The sequence below is a fragment of the Pituophis catenifer genome, unplaced genomic scaffold (genome assembly GCF_029215685.1).
Source record: "Pituophis catenifer annectens isolate HBS135680 unplaced genomic scaffold, rPitCat1.0.hap2 SCAF_8, whole genome shotgun sequence".
NCBI classification, from domain to species: Eukaryota; Metazoa; Chordata; class Lepidosauria; order Squamata; family Colubridae; genus Pituophis; species Pituophis catenifer.
The window spans coordinates 43,294,898-43,316,332 of NW_027256888.1; the positions used below are offsets into that span (position 1 = coordinate 43,294,898).

Sequence of the window (21,435 nt, forward strand, 5' to 3'; positions counted from 1 at the left end):
ATATACCTCTGGTGGTAGACCCCTAAGAGGTAGACTTCTATCAACCATTGTACATGGTTGAATGAATAAACTCTTATTTCTAGCAGCCCATTGGTGTTTATTGTGTACTATATGTTTATTCATGACCCAACTCTGAAAATTGGACCAAATTAATTCTTCTAACAGTGTAAAAAATCATTTTCTCAGAAGACAAAAAAGGGTTTTCTTAAGGATCACTTAGTTAAAAAAAAAACCTGAGGATATTTTAATTGTTCGGATAAATATTTAATGCTTTGCATTCTTTTTGTTGTTTCTAATAGATGACACGGGAACAGTATATACTAGCAACACAGCAAAACAGTCTGCCAAGAACAGAAAATCCTCAACTTTATCCAGTAGGGATTTATGGCTGGCGAAAGAGGTGCTTATACTTCTTTGTCCTCTTGCTATTGGTTACCATGATCGTTAATTTAGCCATGACAATATGGATCCTGAAAGTAATGAATTTCACAGTGGTAAGTAGCACTTTCTGGAGTGGAAAGTATGTGGCTTATAAATGTTAAAGGGATTTGATATGATTATTTAGTGTTATCTTTCAGTTTTCAAACAGCTTTGAGGATTTGGGGAGTAAAACAATGGTGGAATAAAGTGTCATTTGCCTTTTGTTAACTGAATGTTCATATATATAACTCTTAATTATTAAGCGCAGAACTAATTGATTCTGATTCTCAACATAGAACATAATACTTTTATTTCTGAGGCAATCTGGCTGACCATTGCTAATAGATGCTATGCTCATCTAGCTCCAATAAGTATCCATTATTAATTCTTGTAGTTTGTAAGAAAATATCAAGACAGTTATTTCAGAACTTTCAACAATGACAATTCTGGCTGGAATGTAGGAACTGAACCCCCAAAAGGGAACAAAGAAGACAAGATCAAGCCAAGTGATTGGCCTGAATTAATGGCATCCTTTCTGGCCTCAATAGTAGAGTTACCACAAGGTCGATGGCTCTGGAAAGGTTCTCCAGAATACTTTGATTATCAAAAGAAGACCTGATAGAAAGAGTAAAGCCTACTGCTCTGATTTAAAAAAGGAATGGCCCAAGAAAAAATATGTGCCTCTGGCATTTTTTGATGCAAATGCCTTTTGCTACATCTGCCACTTTTTCCAAGACTCAGAAATCATTTTGAAATTGACTGAATTAGCAGACGTGGTGAAATTAACTGCTTTGATTAGAGATAATGGACAAGATAGCTTTATAAGAGACTGGAAACCGTTTGTGGAATTTCTACACGCTAAATATAGTATCAGATGGTTAACAGAGGAATTTGAAGATTAGTGTAATGTTTAGCCTAATCTGTTAACTGTTTTTTCTTCTTTCTTTGTGTGTTTGTGTGTGTGTGTAAAAGGGAAGGAGAATTTACTGCTATTTCTTTTTTTCAGCACCCAGCCAGGAGGGATTGTAGATGTTAAATATTAAATTTATTTGATCACTTTTTCCTCTTTTTTTGTACACTATTTTTTTCCTGTTGTTGTTGTTGTTGTTGTTGTTGTTGTTGTTGTTGTTGTTGTTAAGGTTAAATGTATGCTTTTGCTTTGTTTCATTTTGTTTGTTTGCTTGCTTGCTTGTTTTATATTTTACTCTTTCTAATAAAACAATAAATAATATTTTTTTAAAAAGAAACCACAAGAAAGAGTTATTGGGGAGTGCCTGTGTAATCTTAGTTTTGCAAAAAGTTATCTTTGGATCCTTTTTAAAATGAATTTTTAAAATTAGATTTATTTCCTGTTTCTAGTAGAATCTCAGCATACCCGGTAATCGTGTAAGAGACTATTTAAGGCACTCTACTTTTTTTCACACTGACGTCCAGGTCTCAGTCTTTTTTCTAGTACACAAGCATATGAATTTGATTGAAAAAAGAAACAATTCCCTAAAGTCAATGCTTTTGACCCCTTAGCTTGACCACAGTATTTGTTTTAAGCAAGTACTAAGCCCATTGAACTTGCAATTGAGAATAGGGTTAGGGTTATGCAACACTGCAGATTAGGATTTATATTTGGCATTAAACCTAACTAACCACTTGAATTGCTGTGGTACTTTGGCTAGAATTACTTGTTTGCCCTTTGGATGGTAGTTCATGACACAAACCCCACAAGAGCTATCGGAACTCTATTGTTCAAAGTATAGTATAGAATCTGGATCTCTCTCTCACACACACACATGACCCCCCCCCCCTCACCCCAGCCATGCCTACCCAGGTTTTATGGCTCCTGTTGTTTTCTTTTCTGTGGGAAATGGGTCTCTCTCCCTCCCTCCCTCCCCCCCCCTCTCTCTCTCTCTCACACACACACACACACACCTCTTACTCTAAAAAGAATACCCTAAAAAATCATAAAGGAAGGTTTGGAAACTAGACCAAAATTGTCCAGAGTGGAGGGAAATCTGTCTATAAAACATTTCAGATCATTATTTAAGGTAGGCTTTTTCCGCATGATAACAAGCAAGCAAAGGACTAGAAAACATGAAATGTTCTCTCATATTTTAATGTCACATGGATGTATGAGAAGAAAAGAATCTTATTTGCCATGGCCATAAATGTTTTATATAAATATATTCATGACTTGTAAATAGTAAGAACCAGAAAGTTCAACTTTCTTATAACAAGTTACGGTGGTGGGAACACTAGAAAACCCTTTAGCCCGCCATTAAAGACATGAACATTAAAACAATGGTATATTGCAGATTCACCTTGGGAATATAGCTGAGTTGAAAACATATAGGAATCGCGCTTTAGCTTGGAATGAAAAATTGCAATGATAGTAAAGCTCTTATGAAATTCTATAATGCAACCAGTGTAGAGGCAAAAGAAAAAGAAAATGTTGGAAAGAATATACAAGGGCCATTAGCAGGTAAAAGAGAAAATAACCAACCTTTTAGTCCTTGGAAAAGAGGTAATATGGAAAACTGAAGATAATTTCATCTAGATCTGTCTGGTATAAAAGGGGCAGAGGGAAACTCTGGCAGGCCTTCAAGGTTCTGTTATTAAACCTGACCGGAATACAGTGGAGTCTAGCAGGTTATATTTTCTGACTTACGGTAGCCTACCTGGAAGGGCTGGCCACTTGTAATAATGTAGATATTTGTGGTCTGAGGATTGTTACAGAATTGGAGAGATAAGCAAAAGTGGACAAAGTCCTGTGTCAGTTGTGCTGATGGTCATATATGTAGAGTTTATTTTGTTTAAGGGACCCTAAACCAACTTTAGGAAAATAGTGCTGGGAATGTCTTGATGGCTGTACATTACCTCCAGAATCAAAGGCAGTTTGCCTTTAGTTCCTGTTGCTAGGGAGAAACATAAAAGAGGCTATTGCTTTTATGTCCCGCTCGGGTTTCTTACATGCATCTGAGTGATCACTGCTTGATTGAAAATTTTCAACAAGATAGCCCTTTGAGCTGATTAGCAATTCTTAAGTATTTCAAAGAGTATGGAAATTCCTAATTTTCTTTGGTCCGCTTTCACAAATATGCATAGACACATATATTTTCCTACAGCAGTTGAAGTTTATTTCATATCTGATTCTGAACAAGTGGGTTTGAAAATGCTAGTTATATTCATCTCTCTTGAAAGATCCTGAGATCTAACATATTTTATGGTATTGACTATTTTTCTGAGTTGTTTTATCTGTTGTTTACAAAGTCATGCATTATTAATGTATTTTATTGTTACTGCCAAAGATCCACCTTTACACATGATGCTTCCCAAACCTGTTATTGCTTGAATAGCGACTTTCGTGGACAATCCTAGAGATCTTCTATTTCAAATCTCATAATATTTATTTTTCAAAATGGATTAGAGACATGTAATGCACTTGAAACACTGAGGGATCCATTAAAGGGAGAGAGTGACTTACAGAGAGTAGAATGGAGAGAGAAGGACTGAGAACAAACTGATCTATTTCACAGACTCTGGTATTTATAACAAGTAAACATTTAAAATAACCCCCTACTTATATTTTAATGACAATGTGATACCCTATTGCATACTAATATACTCATGCCCCTCAAAAATCTTTTTTTCAGGTTCATATTCCTTCAGTGGACTTTTTTTTTTTTTTAAAAAAAGAGAGAGATAGTAGCTCTCTAATATAAATGCACATTTGGCTACAAAGGCTTTCTTCTTCTCGGAATCAGACACTGAGACAGAAAACAGTCAAACAAACAAAAAAGGCAGATTAAAGAAACAACAATGTTTGCATTACACCAAACATATTTTCGCATTTTAATTGTTGCTAAGCAGTTTAAGATGGCTTTGTTCTCTCTTCCATATGTTTTAGCATCTTTGTAATAGCTGTTTTTTTCCTATCCACTTATCCAAATGAAGTTTTCTTGGGATGATCAGAAAACCAAAACATGGATAATGGGGACTAAAAAGCATTGCTCCAATGTACCAGTAAGGATGGATATGATCCACTCCCTTTAGTGTTTTTCCTGAAGAATAGTTATTTTGACCATAGGCACTTTGATCATGTGGCCTGCCTACACAAAAACACACAAGACAGATACCAATTGAGACAAATGCATATCATAAGGACTTTTTAACTCATGTTGTTATTGTTGTTAGTTGCAAAGTCGTGTCTGACCCATCGCAACCCCATGGACAATGTTCCTCCAGGCCTTCCTGTCCTCTACCATCCTCTGGAGTTCATTTAAGAACATGCCTACTGCTTCAGTGACTCCATCCAGCCACCTCATTCTCTGTTGTCCCCTCCTTTTTTTGCCTCAATTTTTCCCAGCATTAGGCTCTTCTCCAGTGAGTCCTTCCTTCTCATTAAGTGGCCAAAATATTTGAGTTTCATCTTCAGGATCTGGCCTTCTAAAGAGCAGTCAGGGTTGATCTCCTCTAGGACTGACCAGTTTGATCGCCTTGCAGAGCAAGGGACTTACAGGAGTCTTCTCCAGCGCCATAGTTCAAAGGCCTCAATTCTTTGGCACTCAGCCTTTCTTATGGTCCAACTTTCACAGCCATACATTGCAACTGGGAAAACCATAGCCTTGACTATACACACTTTTGTTGGAAAGGTGATGTCTCTACTTTTTAGTATGCTGTCTAGATTTGCCATAGCTTTCTTCCCCATGAGCAAGCATCTTTTAATATCTTGGCTGCAGTCCCCATCTGCGATGATCTCGGAGCCCAGGAAAATAAAATCTGTGACTACCTCCATTTCTTCCCCATCTATTTATCAGGAATTGAGAGAGCCGGATGCCATAATCTTAGTTTTCTTAATGTTTTAACTGATACTTTTGGTCAAAACGAGCTGATTCTTTTGAATCTGGTTCTCCAAAATTCCCTATGTTACATCTTATCTTGTATTGAAATAAAAGTTTCCACAATTGTTGTAATGGAGGACCAGACAAAGGTTTTCTTCTGCATGTATGTGCAGGGAGGATATTGTTTGCTTTTAAAGTAAGTTTCTTTCACTGGCTTAAAGAGTTGTTCTAAATTTGGTTTGAAAGTTTGTACTTTTGTCGTCACAGAAATCTGATGCAATTCTATTTCTTTCCTGAAAATCTCTATGAATTAATCATTTCAGCAGCAAAAAAAATTAACCTTTAACTTCAGTTCTTTTCTTTTGTTTTTCCATCACTCATTGTCCTGACACATGTTATTAGATCCAGACCCCTGTTGTTTGTTGGATAGAGGAGCTCGAAATATTATCCTTTCCCCAAGGGCAACTGTCACTTTGTCACTCTGAAGTCACTGACTTGTGTGCATTCAAAATTCTGGCATTTGATTCATTGGCATTTGGTAAATAGTTATCTGAGGAGAAAACTGCTAAGGCAACATGCTCTTTTCATATATCATTGCTCTGTTTTCCCTGTCAATTAGGGAGGGTTGGGAAGCTATCATGGTATATTTATTTAATACAAATGAATGTGATCTGTTTTCTGTCTTTGGTGTAAAACCTCAAAGGGTAATCACAGACCCCAGAGGGATCTAATAAAATCAGATTGTTGTGATGAAATATCCATTTGCGAGCATTAATACTTTGATGATGAAATTGATTTGAAATGATTTGCCATTTCAGTATAATATGATAGAAAATAGGGGACATGAAGAAAAATAAAATTTGAGAGATGTTTTTAAACGAAATCATATAATTCCACTCTCCTAGATTCTTGCTTGGGATTATTTGTCATCCATTCAGTATTTAATCTTCTAGATAAAATGTAGACTGCACATTCCTGAAAATAGTTTCAATCTTATGTTTCTCCATTTGTATTAATCAGTGCAGGGAAGCTTGGTATGTCTATTCCTTTCTAAAATCTGTTCCTCCAAATTGAAATATAAATGGACTGGCCATATTGATTCAGATCCTAATAATTTTATACTATAGCATAGTAAACATAGGTTTCATTGCCGTTTAGCTTTTTAGAACCAAAATACAAATATGAACCTGCTTCTTTTTTTTTTCTTTTTTTTTATTTATATGCCACCCTTCTCCAGAGACTCAGGGCGGCTTACAAGGCGCTAAGCAATAGCCTTCATACTTTTGTATATTTTATACAAAATCAGCTTATTGCCCCCACAAACCGGGTCCTCATTTTACCTACCTTAGAAAAGATGGAAGGCTGAGTCAACCTTGAGCCTGGTGAGAATTGAACTCACAGTAATTGCAGGCAGCTGGAAGCTAAATACTACCTTTTAACAGTAGCATTAGTCTGCTGTGCCACTCAAGCTCTTATTGATATTTATAATCCATTCTGAGTGCTCCTTTAGTTAAAAATGAGTTAGGGTACTGTTGTGGTCCCCTACGGAGACCCACGGAACTAGCAGCTGAGTCGGACAGTGAGGAGGCTGGGGAGGAACATGGGCCAGCCCTGGAGTCTGGGGAAGGCCCGGATGAGGGCTCTGCGTTGGAGGCAGAGATTGGGCCAGGGCCATCTGGGAGTGATGCGTGGACTCCGGAGTCTCCAGAGTCGACAGCAGAGAGGCAGAGGAACAGGAAGAGCCTGCTCCTAGTGCACACATGCACAGAGCTGCCAGAAAGCAGGAGCAGCTAAAGCAAAAAGGATGACTCAGTAGTAAGGCCAGGAGATGATTGGCCCCTCCCATAAGGCTTAAAAGAGCAGCAAAGGCTCTTGGGCTCTTTGTAGGAAAGCAACATTGCTAAATCTGTTTCCAGTCGGCATCTCTTGTTTCTGAACTTTGTGGGACTTTGCCAAGAAAGGCCTTTGGCAGGATGCCAAAAAAGATAAAGGTTTGTAATAAGCCTGAAGGACTTTTTCTGAAGGACTTGTTTTGGAATTAATTTGGACTATGCTGGGAATGAAGTAATTCTCAGCTGTTATAATAAAATAGTTTTGTTTGGGACTAATTGTGTCTGGTAGTGACTAAGTGAGCCTAGGTCACAACAGGTACTTTGAATAAATGCAAAAAAGTCAGAGACCTCTGGATCTTCTTGTCCTATTTTAGGTTAGGAGCTTGGTAAAACCTTCTGCCACCCTCTATCTTCTGGGTATGCTTCACTCAGTGTTCTACCTAAAGCCAACCATGTATAAGAATTATGGTTCATATAACCTTATCCTTCCTTTCTGGCAATAATAAGCTCGAGAAGCAGATGGCTGTCATATCATCTCCCAGCTTTACAGCATCACGTTTAGAAGAACCATTAGAGGACTCAGTTCTTCTTGCACCCTGTGAGAGAAAGATCAATCTCCCCAGAGATGGATAAAGTCATATCATGACTCTTTTATTCCTATAATGTATCCTATCTAACTTTCAAAACCATAGATCATAATTTTCTTCTGTTTTACGCAAAAAGTTCATAAAGGTATCCTGTCAGCAATAAACACAGATATTATCTTTTCTCCACTCAAACAGATCAACTTGGCCATCTCAGAAAGTTCTATCATCTTCATCAACTATTCCTATGTTGTAGGTATTGTCAAATCCTGGGTTTATTAGCTCTATATTTATTGAAAGTTTACATTAACAGAATTTTGCAAGTCGAAGAAAGTAGGGAGGGCCCCTTCTGAGATGTTTGCCACACTCCATTTCTTCTTCAGGGTAAGCTGCCTTTTATTTGACCATTGTCCAGACTGGGAATCTTCATCCTGACTTCCAAGATAATCCCCAGATACTGTAATATCAACTTTCTTTTTTTTCTTCTTAAAATTAGCAATGGATGGAGAAAAAAAAAATCATTGTGAATCTAAAGTATAGTAATGAAGCAGCCTGAATTTTCAGAATCTGTGATACCACTTGGTATAAATTAGGAACAGCATCTGTATTTTCCAGTTGTTAAAGATGGTTAATTAAGATTGTAGAGAAAGATACTATAACAGCTTTCTGAGGTTTTAGATTTCCACATTGTGGTGTGAATTAATATGTATTGATTTCTTGAATCAATGGTTATGTGGTTTATAACATGTATAATCCACAGCTAAAGCCAGCAACAATTCCCAATCACCCGGTGCGTTCCCACAGACAGGGCCTCCTCAGGGTGCCGTCGGACAGACAGTATCGGCTGGCAACCCCCAGGGGGAGAGCTTTCTCTGTGGGCGCACTCACCCTCTGGAACCAACTTCCTTTGGAGCTCCGGATGGCCCCTGACCTTCGCTCGTTCCGCCGCAATTTGAAGACCTGGTTGTTCCACAGCCTGGACTGATGGGGGGTTTCTTAATGAATTTTAAATTGTTTTAAATTGGAATTTTAATTTTATATTGTCTTTTAATGAGGAACTGTGCATTTTTACTGTTGTGAGCCGCCTTCAATCCTTGGAGATAGGGCGGCATATAAATTGCAAAAAAAAGAAAGAAAGAAAGAAAGAAAGAAAGAAAGAAAGAAAGAAAGAAAGAAAGAAAGAAAGAAAGAAAGAAAGAAAGAAAGAAAATCTAGTGGGAGTAAGCAGGATGCTTCCTTGCTTTCTTCGGCTTTCAGGAAAGTCATCCATTTTCTTGTAGCAAGTTCTTGTTCTTTTGGTCTTCTCATATTTCTGGAAAAGGAGAGGAGGAAGAGAAATAAGCCTGTACGCTCTGTTGTTTAACACACAGAGCCAAACTGGAAGATTAAAGAAAAAAAGCAAAAGTAGTGAATTCCTTTTACTGCAAGAAGTAGCCACAATTGTTTCATTTTTCCCTTTAAAAACAGCCAGAAGACAGCCATAGCTACAAGTGAGTAGTTGGATAGGGTTTTTTTCAAGTTGAAGAAAAGATGACTATCCTTCAAGTTGTAACAGGCAGGGCTGGGCAGCCCTTTGGATTTGAAGGCAAAAAGTGCTTCAAAGTGCATGAAAGTCTTTACTTAGCTTAAAACACTGCCTCTTGCAGCCCAAGCATGATCCTGGGGAAAGGTGTCTTTGGTTTAATGAGTTTCACCATTAAACCAAATATTGCCTTCAAACCCAATACATTACATATCCCTGGCAGCAAGTTTTCTTGTTGCCCATAAGTATATCAATAATTTTTTGCTTTCAGTGGCTTGTTTATAATGGTGGCATCTAAAAACACACCACAGCAACCTAAGGGCTCTGTAAAAGGGGAACTATTGCCTTAAATCTTTACAACAGAATGACTTGTGCATCTGAGGCAACTCCGCCTGCTTTCAAAAATATAAAACCATCAACTAATCCCAGCCACCCTACCCCCGACTAAAGTGTATAAACATTTATTAGAGAAATAGAGAGATTGCACGTCTATGGAGTATATGAGTGAAAATTACCTCAGGTGCCTCCAGTTCATTTTAAAAGTCAGTTGGTTAAATAAATAAAGGACAAAAAAGAGCAGGCATTATAGAATATTTCCTAAAAGGCTAACCTCAGCAGGAATAGTCTACTATATGATTAGTAAGTGTAGAAGTGGGATAATGGAGAAAAGGAAAAGAAAAAGAAAAAGGAAATGGATTCACAGAAGGCAATTTAAGCAATCAAAACCTATAAATATTTCACAATAATGTGTCCTATTTATCTGAAATTTTTGGCTGGCTAGTATTTCAGAATGTTGATAATAAGCCTATAAAATACAGCTGCTTATTAACAGAAATGAAAAGACTTCCTCAAATATTAATTGCTACATCATGGAGTGCATCCATTAGCTGCACAGAATGAAGCTATTTGTAAATTCCATATTAATGGCTGGATCGTTGCACTAAGAGACTGGTGTTATTTATTAACCTGTTTTTCTGAAAAAAAAAACAATTAGGCAAACTTTCTGGTATCCTGTGAACTAATCAAATACGGAAAATGCAGTTTTGTTTTGTTTTGTTTTGTTTTGTTTTGTTTTGTTTTGTTTTGTTTTTCTAGAGAACACATACTATGGTTAGAAGAAATTCAAAATCATTTACTTAAATCTAAGGTGCAAAGGAAGCAGTGCATGTACACAAAGAAAAATATTAGCAGGTTCACAATGAATGCAATCTATTCATATGTTTTTTTTCCCTATTAGGAAGACTAATAATCATGATGAGATTGCTACAGGAGAAAGCATTAATCTGACTTGCTTCAATAGAAGGGAGACTACTTAGTTAAGAGAAGTTCCACAACACACACGATAATTAGCCCTAAGCCAATTTATCAATGCATGGAAAAATATGTACAAACAGTTCAATCGAGAAAGCTAGTTTGGTATAGTGGCACAGCCTAAAAACTGGGAGACTATGAGTTCCAAACCTGCTTTAGGCACAAAGACAATGGGGTGACTTTGGACCAATCATTCACTTTTAACTCTAGGAAGTGTTTGTTTGTTTGTTTGTTTGTTTGTTTGTTTAATTTATTTATTTAGTCAAGCATGTATTAGATAACAGATATAAATATAAACATAATTATGAATACATGAAATGGTTATCAATAAAAGAGAACATTAGGACAGGGACAGTAGGCACACTGGTGTGCTTATGCACACCCTTTAAAGACCTCTTAGGAATGGGGTGAGGTTCAACAATGGACAGTCTAAGGGTAAAGTAGGCTATGGCAAACCACTTCCAAAATTCTAGCCAAAAAGACTGCAGGGGCATGTTCAGCAATCACTAGGAATCAATGCTAACTCTGAGATACACATGCACAAACACACCCACACACACACCCACACACAAACATAAACAGTTCAATAAAATGGCCAGTGCATTTCTCTCCATCTGCTAGTAATACATTGGGAAGGCAGAATTGTTGCAAAGGGATGCAACTCCTTGCTGTTCTGGTAAGAATTTAGCATCCTCAGATAAAAATGAATAACTTTGACTAGAAGTAAAATGCCCATATTTATCTATGGGTTTGTTTGTTTTTTAATTTCCAGGATTTGGGGAAAGAATTGAATATTCTATAAGAGATCAGATTTGAGTGATATATTTTTTCATATTTTTATATATAAAAATATATTTTTTTATATTTCTACATCAAGGAAAGTAGCAAATTGACAAGTGTTTTCTAAGATAAATCACATTAAATTGAACATCTTATGTAATTAAGGAATGAAGATTCAATAGAAGGGAGACTACTTAGTGTAGTGTAATTTTTGAAGGTACCAGAATTCCCCATTTAGCCCTGGAGTCCAAGCCTCTGTTCAGTGCACTAAATCCAAATTAAAGTATCTGCAACAGATGGTTCTTCTTTAACCCACCCAACAGTTGTTGGGGTTCTCTGAACTGTTAGATCCACTAATGGTTTATTGGGTTCAGGCTACTCCTATGTCATAAAGGCAACCAAGGTGACCTGTGGTTGGGTCCATGCTGTGGCATCATTCTCTCTATTGGAGCAGGTAGCACCTTTTGCTTTGAAAGAGGAAGTGGTGCATCACTCCTCAAGATATCATTCTTTAATCCAACAGTTTTTGATAACTATCAATCAGAGATGGATCAGTTTTCAGTTGATAAGAAATCAGGAGGAAGTTGAATATCATGACTTGTTTCATTCACATTTCAAGCCTGGATTTAGTACTGAGACAGTGTTCGTTGTATGATCTGTGGAATAGTCTAGATTGAATTGGTTATCCCAACTTGAGCAACTTGATGCCTGAGTAGTTTTCAATACTATTAATCATGGTCTTCTTCTGAGTTGATGCCATAGGTTGGGAATAGAGTGCTTTATGATAGTTCTCCTTTTTTCTCTCATGCTAGCTTCAGTTGGTGTGGATTTAAGGTGGTGGTAGGAAGGAGCAGGAGATCATTCTTTAAACCCTTCTACATGAAACCATGAGGTGAGATTATCTGCTGATTTAGGGATTGTTGTCATCAGTATCTGATGATTATATCTTTTGATCCCTGGCCAATCAAGGAGGTTCTATAGTTTTGAGGAGTTGAAAAAGTGTCTCTAACCCAATCTGAAGTCTGAGTGCTGTCAATGTTTGAGCCATCTACAACTGGGAATGTTCCATCTTTAAAGATCCAATAACTTAGCCCCAAAATTTTAAACTGGTTCAAACTAACAAATTTGTTATTTTAGCCATCTTGATCTTTAGTACATCTTATTCATTTGCCTCTTGTACTTCAGTTAGAGAAGGCTCAGATTAAATAGGAATTAAGTAGCTCTGCTTTTTCCTTGATGTCTAGTACCATGGTATCTTCAACAAGCAACTGGTTATTGTCCTTTTATTCTAAATATATCTCAAAATAATACCTCCTTCCATTTCCTTCTATCAACTCTCCTGGTGAAACTTTGACAAAACGCATAATTAATTAGCAAATCTTGTAAAAAGAATGCAGCTTACCATATAGGCAATCCTGTGTATCACCTCGATAACGACCAATCAATCTCTCCAATAGAAGAGAATATATAGAATATATAACAGTGGCCAGCTGGTCAGCACGCTCTTTAAGTACTCAGCCACGGATATTATCAGAACCAGCAGCTTTCCGAATATTGACTTTCTGCAGGACCTTCCAAACAGCAGTTGTAACAATCCTAAATCCTCAAAATCCATGATGACATGGTTGTAAATTATTCTTTGTAATATAATTTGTTCCCATCTGAAGTGGAAAAAGGGATCATTGTCAGAGCATTTGGCAGGACTAAAGGTTGTTCTGTTACATCACTTATCTGCATTGTTGGAAAAACAATACTGAAAGCCCAGTGGACACATAGTTGTTCCAGCTGAAAGCCCAGTGGGCACACAGCTACTGTATTTCAGCTCCTTATGGCACTGAGTCACAGGTATGCTCACTCACACCCTGTGTTTGTCTCTCAAAACTGACTGCTATATAGATACTGTTTTCCACTTGCCAAGCTCTGATGATTCATCTAAAATACCAGGCACTTTCTGAACACTTTTGAGAAGCAGAACTAATGGATTTAGAGTTATAGTTGAACCACAGGAACTTCTGTGTAACATGTTCGCCTTCTATGCTTTGAAGATTTTTAAAATAAGTTCTATAGCTTTAAAGGTTCCATTTATTTTGCTTTATTTTTTTTATAAATCTAGGGCCTGCACTTACTGAAAAGTTGTTTTGAATAGATACTTAAAGTTTCTGAAGAGAAATGGATTGTTCATGGGCAATTTCTTTGTAGATTGAATATAATGTGAGATTACAATTTGTACTGAACGTATTGATAGCAAAGGTAAATGTATTAATAGTAGAATCACCTATAGAGAAAATTTATTGACTCCTTAAATAGGGCATATTGCTTTCTCTCTCGTTTTCTCATTCTCTTCCTCTGTGTGTTTGTACGTATTATATTTTTTTTCTAAAGTTGTATAAATCTATTAGGTTTATTGAGCAGCTGGTGTTTTAGTGAGCAATCCTATGTCAACTCTGATTCAGCGGGGTTTGTTTTCAGTGTGTTAGTTTGTTTCTTTCGATAATAGTCAAAAAGCAATTAATGATAATCCTAATTTTATTGCAGATGTCAACTTGTGGAATGATCCTACTCCAACAGTATTTTTCCACTGCAAATAAGTATTGTTACAGCTTGTCAACATATATGGTTTATGTTGACAAGCTGTAACAATACTTATTTGCAGTGGAAAAATACTGTTGGAGTAGGATCATTCCACAAGTTCAAATTTAAAAAAAAAATGTTTTGGACAACTCTATTAAATTTTAAGTTTGAACTTTGCATTTTAAAGGCATGAGTAATCTCTTCTGGTTGCCAGAACTTTACAACATTTATAGAGAGGGAAGATACAATGAGCATGCAATGAATATGCAGCTATGTAACATGAATGAACATGGTCAATATTTTTTTGCTTTTGTTAGCTTTGATATCGATGTGTATATTTTTCCCACCTGAAAATGGAAGGGAATTATATCATTGATTTCTAGCAACTTTGGTCAGATATGGCCAAAAAAAAGAGATTCAAAAGCCATCTTTGAGCTTCCTCTCCAAGATTCCAACTTGGGGAAGATTGGACCAGAGGAATCAAAGGAGCTGGACATTATGGGAGAAAACAGAAGAGCTTTGTCTTTAAGTGACTTTTTGAGTTGGTTGTTAACGATGTTGAGAATGACAGTAATCGAGTGCAAAAAAACCACAGTAAAGTGTTCTAAATATTTACCTTTACTGACAAGATGAAAACAATTCCCTGTCACAGAAAAGTAATGTGAAATATATTCTGGAAAGGTCTTGTAGCTGAAGAAATCAATCAATGTCCAGAGTATGTAGCTTGAGTTGAGGTGTTGCCTGTACAAAGTGTGCTTGAGCTGACAAGCACATTCCATAATACTTACAATTTTCATGGAGTGCATTTCCTTGAGAGTTTTTCTTATAACAGTTATTCAAATAAATTTCTCTTCAAAAGGATGTTCTCTTAGTCAAGGCAAATACATTTTGAAAGGGACATTTTGGGGTCTTTTTCAAGGTGAACATAACAATGCATGCATTTGATAGTTATATAATCAGTATATACATGTGTGTGTGTGCTTAATTTAATTTATTCAATTTATGTAGCTATCTATCTTATATAGATGAATCTGGTTGACAAACAATTTTTAAAATTGATAACATTAAAAAATATAAATACACAAAAAATATAAAAATTTTAGATCAAGATGATCTAATGACATGGTTGTCTTGTTTTTAGCATCAATTTTCTTGACTCTTATTAATAACATTGCTCATATTGCTGATGTCTTTTTATTTGTTTAATTGTATTGTTAATTGTTTTAATATTTTGATTTTATGATTTTTTTACTGTGCATCCCTTATAGTCAATTTTCTGTCAGATGGGTGATTATATAAATAAATAGGTCTAAAGGGTTTATAAATCTGCTCCTTAGAATGGTGACTATACTTAAAAGTGCATTTAAAACATATGAGATAAAAAGAGAGACAGTCAATGTATCAAAGTGACTTCCTAGGCCATGATTCATGATCTGTAATACAATTTCAGTATGCTGGTTTAACATACAGTAAATACATATTTTTATTTTCATCATATGATTGGACTTAAAGCATGACCATACAAAGTAGACATTTTTGTCTTCTATAATTCTATGAATAGAAGATGATAGAATTTTTTTTTGTTGAAAAGTTTTTTTTTAAAAAAATTTCAAACAATTTCCCCACCTCTCCTCCCCCCTCTCAACCCAACCCTCCTCCCCCCCCTGGACTTCCCAGAGCAAAATACAGGGTATAGCATTTAACAAACATAAGCTAACATATGCAAACTATCTATAAATGCCTATCTCCCTCTTGCACTTTAACTCCCCTTTACATGACTAAATATAAGAATTCCCTTAAATATCTTTTTTTTCATTCATAAGCTATTTGAAACTTTTTAGTCCCATATTTATTTTGAATATAGTCAATCCATCTTCTCCATTCCAATATATATCTTTCATTTGAGTGATCCTTCAAATATGCTGAAATTTTAGCCATCTCCGCTAAATTCACTACTTTTAGTGTCCATTCTTCAATAGTAGGTAGATCTTCCTTCTTCCAGGACTGCGCCACCAAAAGTCTGGCTGCGGTTATTAAGTTCAAAATCAAATTAGTCTCTATAACCATACAATCTGTAATTATACCCAATAAAAACAACTGTGGGGTAAACTTTATCTTCTTTTTAAGAATATTTTGCATAATCCACCAAATTTTAATCCAAAATGCCTTGATTTTTTTACATGTCCACCATATATGATAATACGTGGCATCATCACACTTACATCTCCAACACTTGGATTGTAAACCTGGATACATACAAGCTAACTTTTTAGGATCTAGATGCCATCTATAAAACATTTTATAAAAATTTTCTCTCAAGTTTTGGGCTTGCGTAAATTTTACGTTTCTAACCCATATTTTTTCCCATGTTTCCATCATTATTGGTTCCTCAATATTTTTTGCCCATTTTATCATACAGTCTTTGACTAACTCCGTTTCTGAGTCTATCTCTATCAATACATTATACAACCTTTTTATGTGCATTTGACCTTGGTCTCTAATTTGTTTTACCAAGTTTTCCTCATTTTGCAAGATACCAATTTTCTGATCCTCTTTCCATCTAGCTTGCAGCTGTCCATACTGAAACCAAGTTTGAATTATCCTTTCTTCTTTTAATACATTCAAAGATTTTAATTGCAATGTGCCTCTTTCCATAATAAGAAGCTCTTTGTAAGTAATCACATCTTGTTTTTGTTCTACACTTATATTCTCTATCGCATGTCTGGGTATTGCCCATATAGGTATTTTATTGTTTAGTTTATATTGATACTTTTTCCAGACACGTAATAATGCATTCCTTAATATATGACTTTTAAAATTCTTATCCACCTTTTTATCATATAATAAATATGCATGCCAGCCATATACCAAATCATATCCCTCTATATTCAATATTCTCTCTTCTGTTGAGTTAATCCAATCACTAATTGCTGAAAGGGCAGCTGCCTCATAATACAATCTTAAATTGGGCATTTTGAGACCTTCTCTCTCACGTATATCTTGCATTATTTTTTGCTTTATTCTTGGTCTCTTTCCTGCCCAAACAAAGTTACTGATACCCTTCTGCCATTCCTTCAGATTTGCATCTTTTTTAAGTATTGGTATCATTTGAAAAAGAAATAAAAACTTTGGTAAAACATTCATTTTTACTGCTGCTATTCTTCCCAACAAGGACAGTTGTAGTTTTTTCCAGTTTTCCATCTCTTTCTGTATTTTTTGCCACAACGGTTCATAATTATACTTGTATAATTTTGCATTTGAAGTCACAATATAAGAATTGATAACAGCGTTCTCAAAATTTTACTCTTTACCTTCATATTAGGAAGGAGATTTCCAACCATTTTCCAACCATCTTCAAGCTTAGCTTAAATGGGCTCTGGACTATTTGACACACTCTGTAGCCAAAACATTAGAGATGTACTGAAATAACTTCTATAATATAAGCAGATGGAAATATGTACAAGCAATTGGAAGATAGAGATAATTCCATTAGCAGCATCTTGATAATGAAAGCTCTGGCTCTCATATTCAGTTTCCTCTCTATAACAATGTATGAGCAAGTCCTAATTCCCATTCCAAATAGCATCTCTACTTCCAAGAAACTTGGCATGTCTTTCTCAATTCTGCACAGTTGTTATCAGTTGTTTGCTGTGAAACAAAGGAATCTCTTTATGTAGAGCAAATGTGCAATTTTTTGCCAATAATAGAGAGATTTTGCTAATTCTTATCAAGAATAGGTAGTAAAACATACACTGCCTGCCAATCAAACTTCATTCTTGTCTTGCAATATTTCTTACTAAGACCAAATATTTTTTCCATTAACATCCATTAAAAATCTTAGATTCTGTTTATCCAGGTAAAGAGTTTGTGTACTTAGCTTTTATGAGGCTGACTTTATATCTCAGTGTATTCAGTCACACTCTTTGTGCTAAATTAGGTTTGCCATCTGTTTTGTTTTTTGTTTTGCTGGCCCTTCTTCCTTCTACAATAGAAGAGCAATTATGCCAATTAAATTTGCTGATTTCAGTCAATGGACATTTTGTACCATGCAAGTTCTTTACCAAAATTCTCCATAAGCAAAATGAAAATAATTTTAAAAATTCGGCTATGAAAGGAAGCTGTGGAACGGGAAAACTTAATCACTTCCTATTACAAGTCTATCTCAAAACAAGTCTATCTCCAACAATTGAAAATCACCTAAGTACTTTGCCATTTGATCCATTTCAACTGGTCTAATTTCTGGTAAATGAGAAAAGAGGAGGGGAGGGGATCCCTCAATACTCCTTCTTAGATGTTTTGCTCTCCTTAGATATTTTCTCCAGGGCTTCCAAATTCATTTGAAATTTCACTGTACATTCTTCCATCAATGATCCAAGGCCAAATTTCCAATATTATCTCAAGTAAGTTGGATCAGGCCATAGACATGGATAAGGTCAGATCTATCATCTTTGAAAGGTTCAGTCATACTTTATAAATATTATGTTAGGAAGAATATGTGTGCTTCAGAGCCTGCTCTAACCAGTTAGAATAGCAAGAGAGAAACCTCATGCAATACCCCATTTCTGTGAGATTTGAATGTGAGGCTGGACAGCACTGCTTATTTGGAGTAGCATCTGGACTTTGAAACAGCCTCCTGATGGAAATCAGGCTAGCCCCCTCTTATTGACTACTCTAAATTTTTCAAAACTGAATTGTTTTAAGTATCTTTTCCATGAACCTTATATCTGATATCACCTTCCTTTGTGCTTCTTGTTTTATTTTCTGTTTCTTGTTGGTTTTTTTGCTCTTACATTTCTGGAGATCAGGTGGTGGTGATATGGTTATCATTATTACTATGATTGTTTTGATTGATTTTTAACCTCACCATGGATGTTTTAATAGTTTTATTATGGTAAGATAAAAGCATAAAACTGTATATCAATTGATGTCAGGTCTAAGCCCAAAAACAACACAGTGAGATCCAATCAAGTCCAGTTCTTTATTTGCTTACATCTAATAGACAGAATCTCACCAGACTAAAGCTATAATCTTCTAACCTAACCTAACAGTTATACTCCATGACATGAGGTTATCCTGATCCTTTTCTTCCAGTTCAGGACCGTACATTCTCTTGTCTTGGGCCTTTCTCTGGCATATTCTGACTCCTCTCTGGGAAGTTGTGTTACTATTACTGACATTACCCCCCACACACACGCACACACACACACAACAGGTGGCAACATTTAGTCAAATGGCCAACCGCCCACCCCAATAAAAGCTTACACAGGATTAGAAAAGGTAAGTGAATAGGAGACCACTAGGAAATCCCAGGACTGTAGGATAGACTGGGATATTTAAAAGACATCCTGAAACAAAACCAGTACCATAGTGTTGCCATGATAGGGCATGTTTGTGAAGACACCTAGTGTCAAACACAACTTAAGTGAATCTACTTTAAAAATAATAATAATAAAGCAGTTTAATTCAGTGGCGCCTCCTATGCATATGTTCAGCTGGTGTGCCTAACTTTTTAATGATTTAAGCATGTCTTTAAATATTTAAACTTGCTATGAACGCCTTGAATACCTAACACACGAATTAATTCTTCCTTTATTACTCTATCCAATTAATGAGTGCCTATAAATTTTGTATTAATATTGAACTGGCTTTAGTTTCAAACAATTATGATCGTTCATGATGGGACAATGATACAAAATGAAGACAATTGATGAGTCCATAAACATTGCATGCAATATTTATTACTTGCAATAAAATTGTCTCCATCCACTCAGTGTTATGATACTAAGGTGATGAAGAAGGAAAGTCTCAAGGAATAATTGAGTCAAGGTGAGTTCCTTGAGGCCTGTGGCAAAGTAGGGATTAAAGTTAGGGATACTGTGTTCCTTCTGCTGGGAATGGCATGCAGTATTGGCTAAAGAAACATGTCCCAAATGCTACATTTGAGGCTACATAGTAATGGTCATTTGGAGCAAAAACTATTTTCCAAGTGGTGTTTTAGAAAGCTTCAGACCCTGGTTCTTGTAGAGAAAATTCCATAGAACATGAATCAAATTGAAAAATACATGTATGAATAAGGAATCAATGGGTCTGGACTCTAGAGCAGTGTTTCTCAACCTTGACAATTTGAAGATATGTGGACTTCAACTTCCAGAATTCCCTAGCCAGCTATGTTATGCTATGTTGGCTGGGGAATTCTGGGAGTTGAAGTCCACACAATTTCAAACGGCTAAGGTTGAGAAACACTGCTCTAGAGGAATAGAAAGTGCAAGAAAGGTGTGGCAGTCTGAGAGAGAAACTTAAAAACAATGGCTACTATATTCAGCAATATATGAAAGTAGTAGAAGCAAGGATGTTTGCAGGATAAAAAGAAGTAGACAGGTACAGTGAACAGGGTTGACAATAACCTTCCCTTCTTATTACTTCTTAATTTTTTCTACATATTTCTAATAATAATGTTTATCCCTATAGCATGATGGGTATTATATATAGCTCCTTTTTCCTGTTTTAATGGCTTGTAAGATTCCATATTTGTATTTACATGGTCATATTATTCTATTCAGAATAATATTATTCAGAAAGGTTGGCAGTTTGGCGGTTCGAATCCCTAGCACCACGTAATGGAGGGAAGTCCTGTTACTTGTCCCAACTTCTGCCAACCTAGCAGTTCAAAAGCATGTAAAAATGCAAGTAGAAAAATAGGGACCACCTTTGATGGGAAAGTAACAGCATTCCATGCACCTTCAGCGTTTAATCATGCCGGTCACATGACCACAGAGATGTCTTCGAACAGCGCTGGCTCTTTGGCTTTGAAACGGAGATGAGCACCGCCCCCTAGAGTTGGGAACGACTAGCACATATGTGCAAGGGGATACTTTACCTTTACCTTTATTATTCTATTATCCAGGAAGTTAGATTAGTTCGCAATCTCACTAACATTGTGTTCCTTTATTTTCTTCCAGTTTTTTAGACAGGACTCACAACATAATCCATTGAGATCTTGTACAGTAAATCAAAATAAGTCCTTTTGGCTGAGTATCCCAATTAGCTAATGTTTTGACATGACTAAGAAATGTTGAATTGATTACAGTTCCTTCTATAGTTACACCCTGTTCTTCCAGAATATGTTGATCAGCTCTAGACTAATTACTCTAGAGTTTTTAAAAAAATTCTGTTTTTATGTTAGTTAAGTCATTAGCTTAATAGTTCCAAGGCCACCTGAAGGTTTTGAAATATAGTATCAAATTCTCTTGAGATATATGTTTCACTGGGGACTAAAACACATAGTATTTATTATTAAATCATTCACCTCTAGAAATTTTTGTCTATTTTTCCTTAGAATGCAACCTTATTACAGGTTAAAATAGGCTAAAACAATCTTAAAGCTTAGAGTTAAATGTATGCATAATATTATGCACAACATAGCATAATATTAACATAATCAAATCACTAACACATTTTTATATCAAGGCTTCTAAAATGGCTTAAAAGTCTACCTAAAGCACATACAAGTTCAAATAAACTGAACTGTCAGTTTTGGAGAACTGAATGGTGTCAACAGCGGTTCCCCTTTTAAACTCTTCTTA

The 21,435-nt window shown here is 35.9% G+C and overlaps 1 protein-coding gene across 3 annotated transcripts in view; it reads left to right on the plus strand.

Moving 5' to 3' along the window:
- Positions 1 to 299: 299 nt before the first annotated feature.
- Positions 300 to 21,435, plus strand: part of SGCZ (sarcoglycan zeta) — a 222,232-nt gene continuing 201,096 nt past the window's right edge. For all 3 annotated transcript variants that reach the window (XM_070948576.1, XM_070948578.1, XM_070948577.1), the window contains exon 1: positions 300 to 494. In XM_070948576.1, the coding sequence (XP_070804677.1) occupies positions 300 to 494 (195 nt within the window). The remainder of the gene's footprint in view (positions 495 to 21,435) is intronic.